Consider the following 19,468-nt stretch of genomic DNA (forward strand, 5'->3'; position numbering starts at 1 on the left):
CAGCATGCAATTTTCCTGTAAACTGAAACTTTTCCTTTATGCTTATCAAGGTGAGGGACGATGGTGCTGAGGAATGGAATACTTTCCAATTAAGGCAGCAATTGTCAGCATTAGATGCTCTCAGGACAGGCACAGCACCTCCAAATGTAGAATGAAGCACCCTCCATCAGGCCCAGCAATGGGCTTCAGCCCCAATCTCACAAGAACACCCATTACTGTGCTAGTGTAACATTTTTCCCTTTCCCCCACATCGTACATCTTTAGGCCTATCTTAGTGACACTGCCAGTTACAGCCAGATTAAGGGCAGTTTTGTGCTGTAAGCCTCTGAGGAATAATTAGAGATAAGAAATACTTTGACTTATGTTGTACCTTTTTAACTGATCAAAACATCTCCAAGCACTTGTAAATATCAATATATTATGTGTGTGTATGTATGTTTGTGTATCTGCTGGAAAATGTCTTACTGACTTTTTTCTCTGCTTTTGTTTCAGCTGCTGTTTGTGTTACTTGGTGACATTACAGCTCAAGTAGAACCAACTCCAGATGCTGCTATATCCCTCTCTGGTAAATACCCCCACCATGATCATGCAACAGGGCAAGAAATTTACTGTGATAAGTGCCCTGCAGGAACCCATGTGTCACAACATTGCACATCAAAAACACTGCGAGAGTGCAGTCCCTGTAAAAAAGGCACTTTCACTAAACATGAGAATGGCATTGATCAATGTCATACCTGCAGTCCCTGTGTGGCTCCGATGATGGAAAAATTCCCCTGCACTGCCTTTTCTGACCGTGAGTGCACTTGCCCACCTGGTACTTTTCTGTCTAATAAATCGTGTGTAGTGTATAAAGTTTGCCCCATTGGTTGGCGTGTTAGGAAGAAGGGAAGTGCGACAGAAGATGTCAAGTGTAAACTATGCTCTCGTGGCACTTTCTCCGATGTGCCTTCTAGTTCAAGGTGCAAAACGCTCACCAATTGTTCAGAACAGGCGTTGGTGACTTTGGAACTAGGAAACCGAGAAAGGGATAACATCTGTGGCTCACCTAGCACAATTCTGAGTACAACTACCAACTCATCAAATACAGTGTCAACTCACCACAGCAACAGAGTTCTGCCTGATGCATCCACTCCATCAGGTAATTATGAACGATTCAAATACACATAGGTTAATGCATTGAAATTTAAATACAGCCCCCATCACGCGGACGCATTGGTGCTAACTTGATGTGCCCTCCATACAAGTTGGGCGGTTTATATGAATCGATGCATTTTGTGTTAAGCAGCGTAATTACTGAAATCTGACTCTCAAATCAAAGATGCATATAAACGGTCAGCATTTCGATGAGGTGAAATGCAGCCAGTTCTTTTAAGACCCTTATTGGAAACTTACAACGTACAGTTTTTAAAGCTGTAGTGGAAAAGAAACACATATTTTTGATTGTGTGGAAATGTTCAGAGCAGTTTTTTTGAAACTAAATATATGTATCAGATAAATTTGATGCTAATGCTCTGCTGTTATATTTGAGCTCAAATTGTGGCTGACACCACTTGGAGGTGATTAAGTATAATAGGTAATTGCACCCTAATGAGCTGGGAACTATTTGCTGTACACCTGTTTCTGCCTGAAATACTTGGTGCACTTAACATGCTGTAAATGGTGAATTTGTAATAGACAATAATGGTAACAGCAAATGTTTGAACCTCTTCAATCAGGTTTGCACCCCTGCCACAGCACTGAAACGGCACGTATCAAGGTCACACAAATAACATCCTACATGACTGTGACTGTGGTGCACTATCCCTCCTCCATCCTTCTCGACTTGTCTGCAGCCTTTGACATGGAGAAGGATGGTTTCATCATCCAACGCCCCTCCTCTATTGTCCAGCTGAGTGGGACTGCCCTAGCATGGCTCCATTCTTATTTATCTAGTCGTAACCAGTGAATCTCCTGCACTGTTACCTCTGGAGACCCCCAAGGTTCTGTCCTTGACCCCCTCCTATCTCTCATCTACATACTGCCCCTCAGCAACATCATCCGAAGACACATCAGGTTCCACATGTATACTGACAACACCCAGCTCGACCTCACCATCACCTCTTTCAACCCCTCCACTGCCTCTGATTTGACACGTAGCTTGTCTGACATCCAATATTGGATGAGCAAAAATTTCCTCCAATTATATATTGGGAAGACCGAAGTCAGTGTCTTTGGCCCCCACCACTGATTCCATCCCCCTACCTGGCCACTGTCTGAGGCTAAAGCAGACTTGTCGCAACATTGACATCCTATTTGACCCTGAGCTGAGCTTCTGACCCCATATCCTTTCCATCACAAAGATATTACTTCCACCTGTAATATCGCCCATCTCTGCCCCTGCCTCCAGTCCATCTGCTGCTGAAACCCTCATCCATCCAGACTCGACTATTCCAATGCTCTCCTGGCTGGCCTCCCATCTTCCACCCTTTTGTAAACTTCAGCTCATCCAAAACTCTGCCTGTATCTTAATTTGCACCAAGCCCTGTTCACCCACCACCCAGTGCTTACAGATCTATCTTGGCTCCTGGTTCAAATTTAACGGTCTCATCCTTGTGTTCAAATCCCTCCTTATCTCTGTAACCTTCTCCAGCCCTACAACCCTCCTAGAACTCTGCATTCCTCCAATTCTGGCCTCTTATGCATCCTCAATTTCCTTCACCTTGCCATTCGTGGCCGTGCCTTCAGCTGTCTAGACCCAAAGCTCTGGAGTTCCCTCCCTAAACCCCTCCACCCATCTACCTCATTCTGCTCCTTTTAAGATACTCCTTAAAACATAACTCTTTGACCAACCTGTCCTAATATATCCTATGTGGCTGTGTCACATTTTGTCTGATGCTCCTGAGGTGCCTTGTGGGATGTTTTTACTACATTTAAGGTGCTATATAAATGCAAGTAGTTGTTTGTGCTATTTGCTCGATTTTAAACTATTGTCTGACTTAAAAATGGGTGCTTTAAGTGGTGGGGACTGTAGCTTAAAATTAAATGTTAAATTGATTGAAATCCCAGTTGAATGTTTTCTATATCTACTTTGTGTTTGGCAAAATAGCTTGCAGTTCAGGTTGTTAAAATGCCTGGGGGAAATCTAAAATAGGCTTGTGCATGTGATCGGTTGGATGATTCCAGTGCCTGTAGTGACACATAACATGCCCTCATGCAAGTATAATTCAATGCCAAGTTACCTAATCTGTGAGGTAGACAGAGTCCAATCTTGTTGCTGGATCCTGGAATATTTGTACCAGATTTATGGATGTGTACATTCTGTGCAAACCCTACTGCACAAATTCATAAAGGTGTAGGCAATGTGAGTTTGGGTCCTTTTTTCTTGCTTTGTTGTTATTCTTGCAAGAAAATATTGCTGTCAGCAACTCTCCTAGGTGAAATTGGGAGCTTGCTCCTTGGAGGAATTGGATGTCTAAACTCTAATCCCTGATCTTAGTACTTTGGACACACAGCTGTAGCCTACTGCAAACTACAGACATTATACCCCTGCCTATTGTACAGCTGCCTCAATCTGCCCAATATAGGGTTTTGAGTTTGTATCCCCAGATTTGAATTTTTTTTTAAAAAAAGTAAAGTTCTCAGTTGTCTTGTTAAGATCATTTACTAACTGAAGCAGTCTTGTTAATCTACTCTCAGAAGCAAGTTATGCAGAGACTAGGTTATGCCGTTGAGTTTCAACGTACCCACTTAAGAATTGGATTTTCAAGTTACTTGCCTGGCAAGCTTGATTCAGTATTGATGAAATGCAAAATGCTCAGGAGTAGCTTCAATGTGACTAATTAAATTTTGTATGGAGGGCCATGAGCTGTTTTTAAAACTTAAAATTGGCTTGCTATCAGGTTTATTTGCTGTACCTGCCCAAGAGAAGGGGCCTCAATGGGTTATGATGTGGAGATGGGTTAGGGGTTGCTGTAGGCTAGCTAAGCATATATTTTTGTTTTTTCTTTCCTTAATAATTTCTCCCTTCACTGGTCAACGATGCTGAGGCAAATTGTAGCACTGCAGCAGCCACCCTGGCTAAAATCAGCTGACTTGGCACTTTAAGAGCACACTCTTAAACATCCTTCTATGTTACTGGGGTACAACATAATGGATCTCCACTGCATGCACAGTAAGTCTTGTGATTTAGTTCAGTTGCCAAGCTGTCACCTACATGTTTATGTAAAATATTGAACCTTTTGGAATATTGTTTTTTTTGGACTAATTAGGTTTTATCCTCTCTTTTTCTGAGAGGTAAAGGAAACAATTTTTTCAATATTTTGCAGGCATTCCTAATCAATTGATCATCACTGCTGCATCTACATCCTCAAATTTAATCAGTGGAGTGACCAAAGAAGCACAACTTTGGCAACCTCCCCAGTTACGCCCAAATACTGCTCCTTCAACTTCGATGAATTTTCAGCCAGTAATGGAAACCTTAGCTGATGCTGATTCCAGACCTCCCAGGAAAGGCCCACCAAGGCCAAGCGCACACAAGCACTTTGACATAAATGAACATTTACCGTGGATGATTGTTCTCTTTCTACTGTTGGTGCTGGTGGTGACAGTAGTCTGCAGTGTCAAGAAAAGCTCCCATGTGCTGAAGAAAGGACCCAAACAGGACCCCAGCAGCATTGTTGAAAAAGCTGGTCTCAAGAAGCCTATTTCTCCTACCCCAAATAAAGAAAAGTGGATTTATTATTCTAACGGACAAGGTAAGCAAACAAAGATTTAAAGCTTTAATGTAATAAACTTGAGATGCACTGCATTTTTTAGAGATAAAATTGTAGTTGTGTTCCAGTATCCATCATTATACCAGCATGGTGGCACTGAGATGGCACCCCTATTTGGGTCTCTGATTTTAATTTTGTTTTCAGCATCCATTCTGATGAATTTCTGATGTCAAATCTGTCACTGGTAAAGAATTGAACAGAGGCCATGTGCTTTCACATCATAGCCATGAGTCCAGCAATGTCCTGTCCAGAGTTCCCCAAGGTTCTGTCCTTGTCCCCTCCTCTTCCTCAACTGCTCCTGACTGAGGGATGCTGACTGTTTTCTGTTAGTCACTTGATCAGCTTTAAATTATTAGATTTGTCACTTCTCCGGTTAGTATGTCATGAAAAGTGAATGGTATCAAATGTCGTAAGCATCTATAATTTCTCTTACAATGGCGGCAAAAAAGTGGATGTAAAATACTATTTCTATAGTCTCCACAGTTCATGTTATTTAAAATAAAACTTGTATCACTAGAGAGTGACTTCATGACTGGAATTTTAAAGTTCACATAACTTGGGAATGAGGGTAGGCCATTCAGCCCCTCGAGCCTGTTCTGCCATTAAATTAGATCATGGCTGATCTGTGCCTTAACTCCATCTACCTGCCTTGATCCTGTAACCCTTAATACCCTTGCCTAACAAAAATCTATTAATCTCAGTTTTGAAATTTTCAATTGACCTAGACTGAACAGCTTTTTGGGGGCGAGTGTTCCAGATTTCCACTACCCTTTGTGTGAAGACGTGCTTTCTGACATCACCCTTCAACGGCCTAGCTCTAATTTTAAGGTAATGCCCCCTTTTCTGGACGCCCCCTTTTCTGGACTCCCCCATCAGTGGAAATAGGGTAGATAGAGAGAAACTATATCCATTAGTTTGATCACCTTAAACACCTTAATTAGATCACCCCTTAATCTTCTATATTCAAGGGAATACAAGCCTAGTCTGTGCAACCTGTCCTCATAATTTAACCCTTTTAGCCCAGATTTCATTCTGGTGAATCTGCACTACACCCCCTCCAAAGCTATTCTATCCTTCCTGAGGTGCGTTCCCTAGAACTGAATGCAGTACTCCAGACGGGATCTAACCAGAACTCTGTACAGCTATAACATCACTTCCACCACTTGGTATCACCCCTCGGCGGCGTCATCCGAAAACACAACGTCAAATTCCACATATATGCTGACTACACCCAGCTCTACCTCGCAACGACCTCCCTCGACCCATGCACTGTCTCATTTGTCACATTGCTTATCCGACATTCAGCACTGGATGAGCAAAAATTCCCTCCAACTAAATATTTGGAAGACCATTGTCTTTGATCCCAGCTGCAAACTCCTTTCCCTAGCCAACGACTCCATCTCTCTCTCTGTGGCCGCTGTCTTGAGGCTGAACCAGATCGTTCCCAACCTTGCTGCCCTATTTGAGCCTGAGATGAGCTTCCGACCACATATCCGTTCCATCACCAAGACCGCCTACTTCCACTCCGTAACATCGCGGAGAATTGGAGGACTGCTAACATTGTACAGTTGTTTAAAAAGGGAGGAAGAGATAGACTGAGTAATTATAGGCCAGTCAGTCTAACCGCGATAGTGGGCAAATTATTGGAATTGATTGATGATTTATGCTGTCCCTCAATCATTTAGAAAGGCAAAGGTTAATCAAGGACAGTCAGCATGGATTTGTTATGAGAAAGTAGTGTCTGGCTAACTTGATTTGAAGTTTTTTGAGCAGGTAACAAGGAGGGTCGATGAGGGTAACGCGTTTGATGTAGTGTACATAGATTTTAGCAAGGCTTTTGACAAGGTCCCATGTGGCAGACTGGTCAAAAAAGTAAAAGCCCATGGGATCCAAGGGCAGGTGGCTAGTTGGATTCCAAAAATGGAAGCAAAGGGTAATGGTTAACGGGTGTTTTTGCGACTGGAAGGCTGTTTCCGGGGTGGGGGGGGGCGCGTCCCGCCAGGCTCAGTACTAGATCCCTTACTTTTTGTGGTATATGTTAATGATTTGGACTTAAATGTGGGGTGCTTGATCAAGAAGTTTGAAGATGATACAAAAATTGGCCATGTGGTTGATAGTGAGGAGGAAAGCTGTAGACTGCAGGAAGATATCAATGGATTGGTCAGGTGGGCAGAAAAGTGGTAAATGGAATTCAATCCAGAGAAGTGGAAGGTAATGCATTTGGAGAAGGCAAACAAGGCAAGGGAGTACACAATAAATGGGAGGATACTGAGATGTGTAGAGGAACAAAGGGACCTTGGAGTGCATGTCCACAGATCCCTGAAGGTAGCAGGACAGGTAGATAAGGTGGTTAAAAAGGCATATGGGATACTTCATTAGCCAAGGCATAGAAAATAAGAGCAGGGAGGTTATGCTAGAACTGTATAAAACATTGGTTAGGTCACAGCTTGAGTACTGCGTACAGTTCTGGTCACCACATTACAGGAAAGATGTGATTGCACTAGAGAGGGTACAGAGGAGGTTTATGAGGATGTTGTCAGGGCTGGAGAATTTTAGCTGAGAAAAGATTGTATAGACTGGAGTTCTTTTCTTTGGAAGAAAGGAGACTGAGGGGAGATTTAATTGAGGTATATAAAATTGAGGGTCCTCCCTATCCATTCTAACTAGTCCCATATTTCCCTTAGCTGAGGGGTCAGTGACCCGGGGGCATAGATTTAAAGTAATTGGTAGAAGGATTAGACGGGAGCCGAGGAGAAAATTTGTCACCCAGAGGGTGCCGGGGGTCTGGAACTCACTGCCTGAAAGGGTGGTAGAGGCAAAAACCCTTAACTCATTTAAAAAGTACTTGGATGTGCACTTGAAGTGCCGTAACCTACAGGGCTACGGACCAAGTGCTGGAGAGTGGGATTAAGCTGGATAGCTCTTTTGCGGCTGGTACAGACACAATGAGCCAAATGACCTCCTTTTGTGCCGTAACGTTCTATGATTCTATGATTATCAGTCTCCGCCCCTGACTCAGCTCATCTGCTGCTGAAACCCTTATTCATGCCTTTGTTATGTCCAGTGGTCTTCTGGCCTCCCATCTTCCACGATCCGTGAACTTGAGCTCATTCAAAACCTAGCTCGCACCAAGTCCCGTTCAGCCATATCACCCCAGTGCTCGCTGACCTACATTGGCTTCAGGTCCGGGACCGCCTCAATTTTGAAATTCTCATCCTTGTTTTGAAATCCTCCATGGCTTCGCCGCTCCCTGTTTCTATGGCCTCCTCCAACCCTCCGAGATCTCTGCGCTCCTTCAATTCTTGCCTCTTGCACATCCCAGATTTTAATTGCTCTGCCATTGGCGGCTGTGCCTTCAGCTGCCTAGGCCCTAAGCTCTGGAATTCCCTCTCTGAGCCTCTTTGCCTCTACCCCTTGCTCCTCCTTTAAGACGCTCCTTAAAACCCACCTCATTGACCAAGCTTTTGGTCATCTGTCCTAATGCTGCCTTATGTGGCTCAGTGTGAAATTTTGTTTGATCACTCCTGTGAAGCACATTGGGATATTTTACTACATTAAGGGCACTATATAAATGCAAGTTGTTGTTGTATTCCAGCCGTCTTGAGATAAAAGCCAACATTCCATTAGCCTTTTAAATTATTTTTTGTACCTGTCCACTAGCTTTTAGTGATTTCTGTACTTGGGCTCCTAAATCTCTGCTCATCCACAGATCCTAGCTACTCACCATTTAGAAAATGCTCTGATCTATCTTTAGTGGGTCCAAAGTGGATGACCTCACACTTCCCCACCCTGCTACAATTTTGCCTACTCACTTAATCTATCAATGTCCTTTTACAACTTTCTGCTGCCATCTACACAATTTACTGTGCCATCTAACTTAATGTTGTCAGCAAACTTAGATATATGGCTCTCTATTCCTTCATCCAAGTCATTTATAAATATAGTGAAAAGCTGCGACCCCAGTACAGACCCTGGGGGACACCACTAGTCACATCCTGCCAATTTGATTACATATCCATTATCCCTACTATCTGTCTCCTACCTCCTAACCAATTCCTTATCCAATTCCATGTGCTCTCATTTTTGTTAATGGTCTCTTTTATGTGGAACCTTGTCAAATGCATTCTGGAAGTCCATAGATAAAACATCCATAGACATTTTCTTATCTACCATTTTGTTATCTCCTCAAAAAAAAAAAAATTCAACTAGGTTCGTTAGACATGACAATTTACAAATCCATGCTGGCTCTCTCTGATCAGCTCATATTTGTTCAAATGCTCAGCCAACTGTTGTTGTAAATCACTTAAATTTTACTCAGTTAATTTCTGAACTTCAAGATGAGGTGATTGCCCAATTGGATGATCAAAAAGCATTCTTCATTATGAGCCTGGATAGAAGAGTGTTAGCAGGCTGTTCATTATTCCACATAGTTTTCTGTAAACAATTTATTTTAGACTTCAAAAAAGGCAGTTTCTGTCTCCCTTGCGAGTGCCTTTTCGAAACTTCCTTTCGTACTTCAGATCTGCTCAGCTAACACCCTGCAGCTTGAGACCACACAGGAAGTGTTGAAGGCGTTGAAAGTAGAGGTAACTTACAGCTGCTATATTTTTTGTTAACCATGATAGTTTCCTGATGTCAGCTGCATCGGTTTGTTGCTTGTTTTCTTGAGTTCATTTTGTTTACATTTCTTTAGTTCTGTAGCTCAGGTACCATTCCTCTCTCGTGTAAAACTGCTGGAGACCAGCAGCCAGAAAACCCCTATTGCCGTGACATTCTGGAGGGAAGGGGCTTGCTTTTCTGTCTTGTCCTACCCACATGACCTCCTCAAATCTATATAGTTGGCTGGATTCAGGGGAAAGCCACCGTGAAATGCTTCACTGGGGAGCTGTGCACTTGGTGTTCCACCAGGAAATTGAGCCGGGAGGTGAAGAACACACTCCAACCGCACCCCCTATCCCCCAAAAACCTTATTTGCATTGATTTGCTACCTCTGTGACCAGCTTCTTGCCTTTCCCTTCCCCACCAAAGCTGTCGCAACATAAAGGAGGGGGAAACATAGTGAATAGGTCTCTGACCTTTGCCCATGGATAGGCCATTTTCCTGGGTGCAAAGGTCAGGAAAATTGGTTGTAGCTAGTTTAGCTATTTCACACTATAGGACAGAAAAATTACACTTAGACAAAAGAAATCCAAGGAAAAGACAATTATTTTTTGTTACATAGGAGATGAAGCAATGCCAAATCATTCATCAATAAATTCTTGTTGAATTAATCTATCGTAAGAGTTTGCTGACTACAAACGTCATGCAGAACTTTCACCTGCCCCCTTCTCCAGGGCAATATTTCTGGGCCTTCTGCCACCTTCACTAGCTGGTGCAGCATGCCAGTCTTGCATATAAACATCTCACATTGTTCTTGCTAGGAAGGTTGCACACTGAATTTTTTCCCACCATTTATACAAGTTTAGTCTCGCTACGTATAGATGGAAACACTTTACTTACTTTAACATATTGTAGTATTGACATTGCATCTGAAGGGTGTGCCTTGATCTTTTGGATATTGATAGTCCCATTAAATCCATATTCAATTAAATATTCCTATAAACTGAATGTCATTGCCTCTGTTGATTAGCTGGCTAGATAGCTAAGTGTTGCACTTAACCTGTTAAATGTAAACCAGCCACGATCAATCAGTATCTGTATCAGCTTCACACTAGATTGCATAACCTATAGTCTGTGAAGTAACAACCCAGTGTAATTGTTTTCATTCTGAACTGCCAGCTAAGTGACTGGAATAGGAGTCAAACCAGTTTCAGGCATTCGAGAAGTTGTCTTTAAACCTCCCTTTTCTGATAGTGGGTATGGAGAGGAGTAATGGAACATATTTTGTTTGAGTTTTGACGTAAAAGATCTTTGGACAGAAGGTAGGGTTACTACCATGTTACCTATGGTTACTTGGAAGGAAATGCAGGTTAGTAAAAGTTGTTTTCAGTTTTTAAAAGGAACCTGGGTAAAACTAATCTGGGTACCTAGCATTCTAAAGGAGAAGCAACCAGCAGTAGTCTGAGGAAGTTGTCAGCACTGTTGTTTCCATCACTTTATGCAGTAACCTTGATCTTGCTGAAGTAGTTTGAGAATTAAAACTTCCACACAGGGTAAAGAAGCCAATTGAGCCAAAGTGAAAGATGAACTCAGATCAAAAATAAACTTTGAGACAAAAACACTCACACTAAATCAACTGCTGTTTCACAAGTACTGTGTGCTTAGTGATGCTGATAAAACATCCTAATGCAGACAGATTCTTTTGGTATTACATCTACTCTGCAACTGCACACGTGCACTGCTGATGTAGAATCAGCAGGTAGGAATTTCATAACTGTCTGAATTGCTGCTTTCTGTTTTGACGCTTCTCCCTGTCTGGTGCTCTAATCTTTTTTGTTTTCAAAAATTCAGTTGTCTATTGCACCAAACCAATACAGTGGAAAATATATTTATCAATGTAATTTTATCACTCCTTATTTCCAGTTTTTCTCTCCGTCTTCTTCAGCCCTCTGGTACAGGCCTAAATCTCCATTCTTAATGATTGGTGGTGGTGTTGGGCCTTTTTTAGGTCAGGTCCTTCTCCAATGTCTGCATTTTTGGTGCAGTGCACTGGAGTGATCAGGAGTGGGAACCTTTCTGACTTCAGGTCAGACCAGGCGTTATATCCGGAACCTTCCTGGTACAATCCTGGGCAGTGCATTTACCAACTTGCTCTGTTTTCTGAGTGTTACCGATCTTTACCCAAGAATGTGGTGGGACCAGCCAGATGGACAGTGTATTGTTTTCCAGTCCTGTACTTTCCTATGTTCCTGTGTACAATTATTGAAGTCTCAAAATTGATCTTGCTTAGAGCAATTCCAGAACCTGTTTAAACTCCTAATTATGTTAACCTTTGCACATGACCAAGATTCGATCACCTAAGATTATCTGAGGCACTTATGTATTGCTTTCAGATTATTAAATAATTTAATTACAATTGTCAAATTATTACATCAAAAATGCTGTTTGCTATGCCCCTTTACACTTGGATTTATTTTTGAAATGCTTGGTGCAGAGACAGAGCCATAAATTTTTGCTTTGTGGGGCTCTGTTCCATTAAAAGTTACAATTCTACGATTGCCTGGATTCTGTTTGAATTGCAGTGAGTTGATTTACCATTTTATTAAATGGGACTGAATCAGTCGGAGCAAATCAATGTTCTGCAAACCAGTTTAGGAATGACCAAGAATAAAGCAAACTTCTAATAAATTTAAGTTAGAACTAATTTTAATTTTTGAAATAGAATTGCATGAAGAATAAGGATGAACTTATTAAGTTTAGCTGGGCCAGATTCATTTGGCTCTACTTGAACACAAAATATTTGTTGTCTACAGTATAGGTAATTAACATTGCCTTGCTATTGGATTCATTCTTCTTAAAGTTGAGGTTGTAAAGTAATTGCTGATGGAGGAACTAATAAATACTGACACCACACTTACTCTTGCAGAGGTTACCATAACACCTGTTGCCCAACAGAACGTCGCCAAAAGATTTGCCAATTATTAAAAATTAAGCTATTGATTCATCTTGTGAAATGAAGTAAATCTAGATGGCCTTGGCATTTAAACATGTAACGGTACGCCAGATTTTGTGTGCAGAGAATGTTGGCAAGATACAAAATGTAAATGATATAGATTTAAAAAAACATGAATGCTAGAAATATGCAGCAGATGCATCAATATTTGATATGGCTGATGTTTGTTTCCATGTGAAACGTTGACTTAACTTTTCTTTTACAGATAGTGATGAACCTGTTGGTTCCAGCATTTGCTTTTTTTTGTTTATTCTCTGCCAGGATTTCTTCTGTGCTGTTCACTTGTAAACAGCAGGAAGTGAGCGCATTTAAAGCATTAGCTGGAGCAGACCAGCGATCACTACAAATAAACGGCTACTGTGGATTTAAATGGAATTTACATAGGTTGCAGCAGAAGGTCCCTTAATTCGACTGTCCAAAGAAATCCCTCCTGAATAAGTGTGAAAATTGGTTCAAGCAGTAGTGCAGCATGTAACTTAATTACTGCAAAATTTGTGTGGTTATTTGAGATACACAAGCACAACTAACTAATTGGGACTCCACCTGCCATTATTATGTTAATTCATAAGGTTGTTAAGATTGCCTTAAAGGTTCATGATATTTGACATTTTTAATTTGGCTATTATTTCTGACTCTCATGAATGTAAACAAGTTGTATTACCCCTCCAGTAGTTTCTGTGGCAAACGTTAATGCTTCAAATAATTATAATGTTAAATAAAAAGTACCTTTTCCCAAGTCCTTTCCATAGATCTAAGCTATTAAGTGGATCTCTGGATATTCATTGTCCTTTCCTGAAACAAATTATATTCATATTTTTCCAGAAAAATACTACAGTAAGAACAGTACCGAGTTACTTAGATGTCAAGGGGATGTGACTAAAATTGAAACTGAGTTTCTTCAGTTGCCGTGAAGCTCCAGTTTTTTGGTGTAGCATGTAAACAGTTTTCTTCTTGCATGGCAACAAGAGTATTATGCAAGCTTGATCAACAGATGCTGTCTTTTGAAATTCAATCCAGCTGGCGGCTGCTTTTCAATGCTGCCAAAGTTTCCACTTGCTGGCTAGTAAAATTCAGAACAGCTGCTGTGATTGGATGGCTTGAAAAAAAGGAAGTTACTGATTACTTAATTGGACAATGCAGCTCCATCTCTCTGCAGCAGTTGTGTGTATCTAGCTGCTGGTCAGTAATGCCTGTAACTGAAGGATAATATAAAGTGTAAAAATGGTGTTGAATAATTAGTAAAATCAAAATTAATACTGCTTGTCTGGATTTTACCGTTTGATATAAACATTTAATTGTACTGAGTGATCCCTGATACTTGTTTTGTGCAGTCTTTGCAAAAATGTACATAGAGATGAGGTTGACAAACTAAAGTCTTAAAACTGAGACTGATGCTTAAAAAGTAGCCAGGAACTTATGGACCTGGTTTCCTCATTGGGTTTATAAATGATTAGATATCTTTTCTCGTATCCAGAGTACTTCACACTGAATTCTTTTAAGGTTATTTTGTAACTAGTGTTTGGTTACATGGCACTATTTGATTTTAAGGGGATTAAACATTACAGAAATGCTTTTAAAATGGTCACAAAATAACATGGGTCTCAGACATGCCCCAAAATAAATAAATATATATCTTTATAAAAGTAAAAGTTCATTAGCTTTAGCAAAGAAGTAACTGGTCACTAACCTATCCTCTTCTTTCACTTAGTGACTAATAAATCTAATGCAAATTCAGTAAGAATGTCGGGGACAAGTCTCAGCATGGATCCATTCCTCACTCTTATCGTCTTGCACCTGTTGCTTCTCAGCTGTAAATATGCTGTACCACATAAACAGCAACTTGTATTTATTTTGTGCCTTTAGCATGGAAAAACGTCCCGAGGCGCTTCACTGAGGTGTAATCAGAAATAAATGGACGCCAAGCCAAAGAAAGAGATGTTAGGAGTAGTGACCGACAGCTTGGTCAAAGAGATGGGTTTTAAGGAGGGACTTGAAGGTGGAAAGGGATCTCGAGAGGCAGAGGGATTTAAGGAATTCCAGAGTATGAGGCCTAGGGGGCTGAAGGCAGGGTTGCCATTGGTGGGGCACAGTTAAATGAAGTTTTTCATATAGTGTACATGTGCAAGATCCAGGAACAAACTGAGATGGATTGCTGACAAAAAGGGATAACATCTGCAGGATGGTAATGATCACCCTGTCACTTAACACCTTGGAGGGAAGATGATCTCAAGGCAGCATGTCTTTGTCAAAGTTCGGAATGTAGATTAGTCAGTTGGTGATGAAGTCTGATGCATAGCAGTGGACTTAGATATCTAGAACCATCAGTGTCTCATCAAAAGTTATCCTGCGTATGTCCTTCCTTCATGTTGGAGGCAAATCTTCATTATCTAGCAGATGGGGAAACTGAGTCTTGGCGTTATAGTTAGGTATGAGACCGTATGCTTGCACATCCAGGGTTTGGTGCCTACCATGATTGAGTGAGTTGAAGAGAAGCAAGCTGTGCACCACCAACTGGTGGAACTATTATTTATTGGGAGTATTGTGAGGATAATGGTGGCAATGAACTTGCACACTTATGATGAGTGGTGCTGCAAACTATTCTGTTCACGAAGACATCTTGGTATTCACACTTGGCAGCTGTTTATTTGCCAGTGACCATCCTCTTGGTGGAGGATGAAGAGGGGCAAATACAGTCTCTTTGGGGTGAAATAGCTCCAAGATAATGCACTTGGCACTGGGAAAAATTGAACAGAGTCAACCCTTTGTGGCAGATTGAATAATCTGATAATCAAGCAGGTCTGCAGTACTCCAAGGTATTGTTGATATTTAAATGCTCATTAATAGGACTGGGAATGGTAGACCTGTCAATGGAGTTAGAATTCATACTACTTTGCTCCAGATAATCCTGTAAATAGTAGGGTGATAGCTGGATAGTTGGCGTTCTATGCTGGTAAGCTACGTGGTTTTAGCTGGTTAAATTCCAGTAGTGACCCGAACCACACTTGTGGATCTCTGAGACTCAACTTTGTCAACCTGCACTTAAGCTTTCTGGACTTGAGATTTACCTCCACAGAGAGAGAGTGTGTGCACTTCATGACATGCAAACTAAAACTTCCTATGTGGATTTCTCAACTGCTTGCTTTGGAAACTCATTTAAGCTGATGGGTTTCTACTCATGTCAAACACTTAGCTTACTGAAAAGAGATTTGTGTGACTGAAGTTTTTTTTATTGCCTGTTAGTATAGGGTGTAAGTTTAATTGCATGTTATGAAAAAATTGTCAAATAGGTCCATAATAACACACTGAACTAATATTAGAAACTATTACTAACTAGTTTATGTTCCTTAAATTAGGTGTCGACATTCTGAAACTTGTGGCAGCTCAGATTGGTAGCCAATGGAAGGACATATACCAGTTTCTTGCCAATGCAGCTGAACGGGAAGTAGCAGCTTTCTCCAACGGGTATTCAGCAGATCATGAACGAGCATATGCAGCCTTACAACACTGGACCATTCGAGATCCTGAAGCCAACCTGGCAAAACTCATTAGTGCTCTTCGTCGCTACAAGCGCAGTGATGTGGTGGAAAACATCAGAGGACTGATGGAGGATACCTCCCAGGTATGTGCCCACTCGACAACTTTAAATTATTACATAACGGCAACTTAAACTCTGCAGGGACATGTGTAGTATGTGATCAAGTGAAACTTTCCAAGGGAAAGGTTTTTACTTTGAAGTGAATTTGTCATGCTTTAGCCAAGAAGCTTTTTAATAATTTGGGAATAAGTGGATGTCAGGCTGAGTTGCCTTGCACAAAGTGCAATAATTATGACCTTCTGGCAGGAAAAACCAGTGAAGCAGACAGTATAAATGGGTTCAAGAAGTAACTAGATGCCTTTCTAGAGGGAGAAATGTTTGAGAGATATGATAAAGATTGGGTCGGGTGATTCAGATCAAAGTGGTGGGCTGTTGGATCCAATTTTTTTTCCGTCCCCTTTCTCTCTGTTGAAAGCACTGGATATTTTGGCTGCAGTTCCACAGATGCTTATAGCTTTACATGTCTTGCATGAGTATAGATAGATAATTTGAGGTCATTGATCACAGCTGAGCCAAATCCTAAACTCATTTAGGGTCGCTGCATTGTGTGTGTACTGAATTTAAAATGTCTTGTTTTTTTAAATCCTGAGTAACCTCTTGCCTTTCAACTGAAGGGGGATGGGAATGTCATGCTGAGAAGCCTTCAGGGTTGTTATATTCCAAGTATTCTGTTGAAAAACTCACCTCTTCCCCCACCCCCACCCCACATTGTCCCTTCGCTTAAAATGGGGGGTAGGGGAGAGAAGAGAAATTATTCAATAATTGTCTGTGAATGTTACTGTCTGCTGTAATGTCCTGACCATTTAATAGCCCTGCATTATGATGGATAGTCCTTGGAATCAGGAGGTATTCTTGTTGGTAAGAAAATGTCACACTTCAAAAAATAGAATACCCTACAGTCTTTCCGATGAGACGTTAAACAGAAGCCCCGTTTGCCATCCCTGATGGACATAAAAGATCCCATGGCACTATTTGAAGAATAAATCAATTATAGAATCTCTCAACAGAAAGAGGCCATTCAGCCCAACGTGTCTGTGCTGGCCAATTAGTCTCCTGCTCTTTCCCCATAGCCCTGCAAATTTTTGTTTTTCAAGTATATAATTATTCCCCAGAAGAGCAAGAGAGTTTTCTGAGTGTCCTGGTCAACATTTATCCCTCAACATCATTAAAACTGATTATCTGGTCTTATCTGATGTTTGTGGGACCTTGCTTTGCACAAATTGGCTGCTGAGTTTCCCAACATTATAACAGTGACTGCAGTTCAAAAATACTTCACAGGCTGTGAGGTGTTTTGGGATGCCCTGAGAAAGGTGCTATATAAATACAAGTTATCTATCTTCCCTCCCCTCAATTGATCGTGTCACCAAATGCCTTTTCTGCTCCCTGTCAAATTTACTTGCATCATCTACCTTGATTGCTTCCCTCGGGTCTCTGTTCCAAACCTTCACGATCCTTTGGGGGTGAACATGTTATATCTAATCTGTCTGTTCACCTTCTCTCTTCTGAACTTCATCACGTGTTGTTCTCGGATCGGGGGGAGGCCAGGCCATGATAGACAGTTTCTCGGTTCAATTTGTCGTTCCCATTAAAGAATTTGAATACCTCCATAGGATCCCCTCTTGCTCTTCTCTTTAACAAACTCAGCTTTTGTAGTGTCTCCTTGCGGCTCAAGTGCCTGATGCCAGGTATCAGATGGCCAGCCCTTTGCTGTTCTTTTCTCAGCGTCATGATGTTCTTATAACATGGAGACCAGAACTGCAGAGTACTCCAGATGGGGACAAACCAATGCCTTCTATGGGCTCAGTATCACATCTTGAGTTTTATATTCTGTGTGATTATATAGCCTAAGTTCCTGATTTGAAATGAACTGTTAAGTTTGTTCAAGATCATATTACTAACAAGAAATCTTGAATCTACTAATCTCATCACTAAATATTGGTCACTATTATAAAGCAGAGCATTAAGAATAACCCAACCATGACAAGTTTCATTTTTATTAGACATTTTTGCCAGAGTGTGAATATAAAGAAAGGAAAAATGTGTTCATTTTTGTTGACTTGCTGCCTGGCATTTCATGTGTATTACTGTCAGGTGATGTTTACCATTAAAATTTACTGAAATTCTGGTGAGAATCTTGCAAGAGGTTCAAAACTCTAATGCAAAAGAGAAACTTAGGAAAAAGTGGAACAGCATGAATAGTTGAGCTAGAAAGTCACCATGTTTTTGGATTGCTACCAACAGTTACTGCTGAACTCTTTTAGCATTTGTCTTGCATGAAAGGACATGTATTGTTCCTGATAGATACTTACATGGTTAGTTCTTATGCTGCATCACACTGTTTTTCTTGAAAGTAAGGGACTTGGATACAGTTATACTTGATAAAGGGATGTAATTGGTATGTTAGGATCTGGTTAAAATTTGTGTCTGTTAATATCTCTTTCATTTGCTGAACTACCAACAGGCACTGTTATAAGTCACCTTGGACATTTTCTGCTGTCATTTTAGTTGGGTGATCTTCCCCCTCCCCTATTTCATTAGGTTTCAACCTTGTTCTGAACCACATATTTCTTTGTGTTCCATGCAACAACAGCCTTGATGTTGCTCAGTTTGAATTCCTTGCTTCATTATGTAAAAGTGTTTTCTGATCACATTGATTTGTGTCCCTGATTAGATTACCAGTGTACCTTTTTAATACCTTTGATGTGAAAAACAGTTCTCTTGAATTTGTATGTGAAGCCAATATTGAAGATGTTGTTTTATGGGATTATGTAGCATGGCATTTGGCACATCTGTTCTCCATTGTGAATTGTACGTTTGTAGTTTGGATAATTTTGTTTGAGGTTTGTTACATCAAAGGAACTAGCAGAACTATTGAAACATAACAACCGTTCTCCTGAATTTTGATATTCTGTCACATAAAAGGTTTAATCTCTCTTCCTGTTTCTGGGAGATGATAAATCCAGTGCCACGGAAAATGTAAAATTATACCAAATATTTTTGTCATGCCAGAAACTTGGACTTTATCTTTTTATTTATAAAACCTGACCAATTTGGTGCAGCTACAACACTGAACTACATGCATGCTGAACAGTGGAAGCAACATGCTATAGACAGAGCTAAGTGGTTCCACAACCAATGGATCAGATCAAAGCTCTGCAGTCATACCACATCCAGTCGTGAATGGTGGTGGACAATTAAACAACTAACGGGAGGAGGAGGCTCTGTAAACATCCCCATCCTCAACGATGGCGGAGTCCAGCATGTGAGTGCAAAAGACAAGGCTGAAGCGTTTGCAACCATCTTCAGCCAGAAGTGCCGAGTGGATGATCCATCTCTGCCTCCTCCCGAGATCCCCCATCACAGAAGCCAGTCTTAAGCCAATTCGATTCACTCCACGTGATATTAAGAAACGGCTGAGTGCACTAGATACAGCAAAGGCTATGGGCCCTGACAACATCCCGGCTATAATGCTGAAGACTTTTGCTCTCAAACAAGCCACACCTCTAGCCA

At 41.1% G+C, this 19,468-nt stretch overlaps 1 protein-coding gene across 1 annotated transcript in view; it reads left to right on the top strand.

Moving 5' to 3' along the window:
• tnfrsf21 (tumor necrosis factor receptor superfamily, member 21) overlaps positions 1 to 19,468 on the top strand; it is a 72,724-nt gene that overhangs the window by 29,127 nt on the left and 24,129 nt on the right. The window contains exons 2-4 of the mRNA XM_067984524.1: positions 493 to 1,138; positions 4,305 to 4,733; positions 15,717 to 15,982. Coding sequence (XP_067840625.1) covers positions 493 to 1,138; positions 4,305 to 4,733; positions 15,717 to 15,982 — 1,341 coding nt within the window. The remainder of the gene's footprint in view (positions 1 to 492; positions 1,139 to 4,304; positions 4,734 to 15,716; positions 15,983 to 19,468) is intronic.

The sequence above is a fragment of the Heptranchias perlo genome, chromosome 5, assembly GCF_035084215.1.
Source record: "Heptranchias perlo isolate sHepPer1 chromosome 5, sHepPer1.hap1, whole genome shotgun sequence".
NCBI classification, from domain to species: domain Eukaryota; kingdom Metazoa; phylum Chordata; class Chondrichthyes; order Hexanchiformes; family Hexanchidae; genus Heptranchias; species Heptranchias perlo.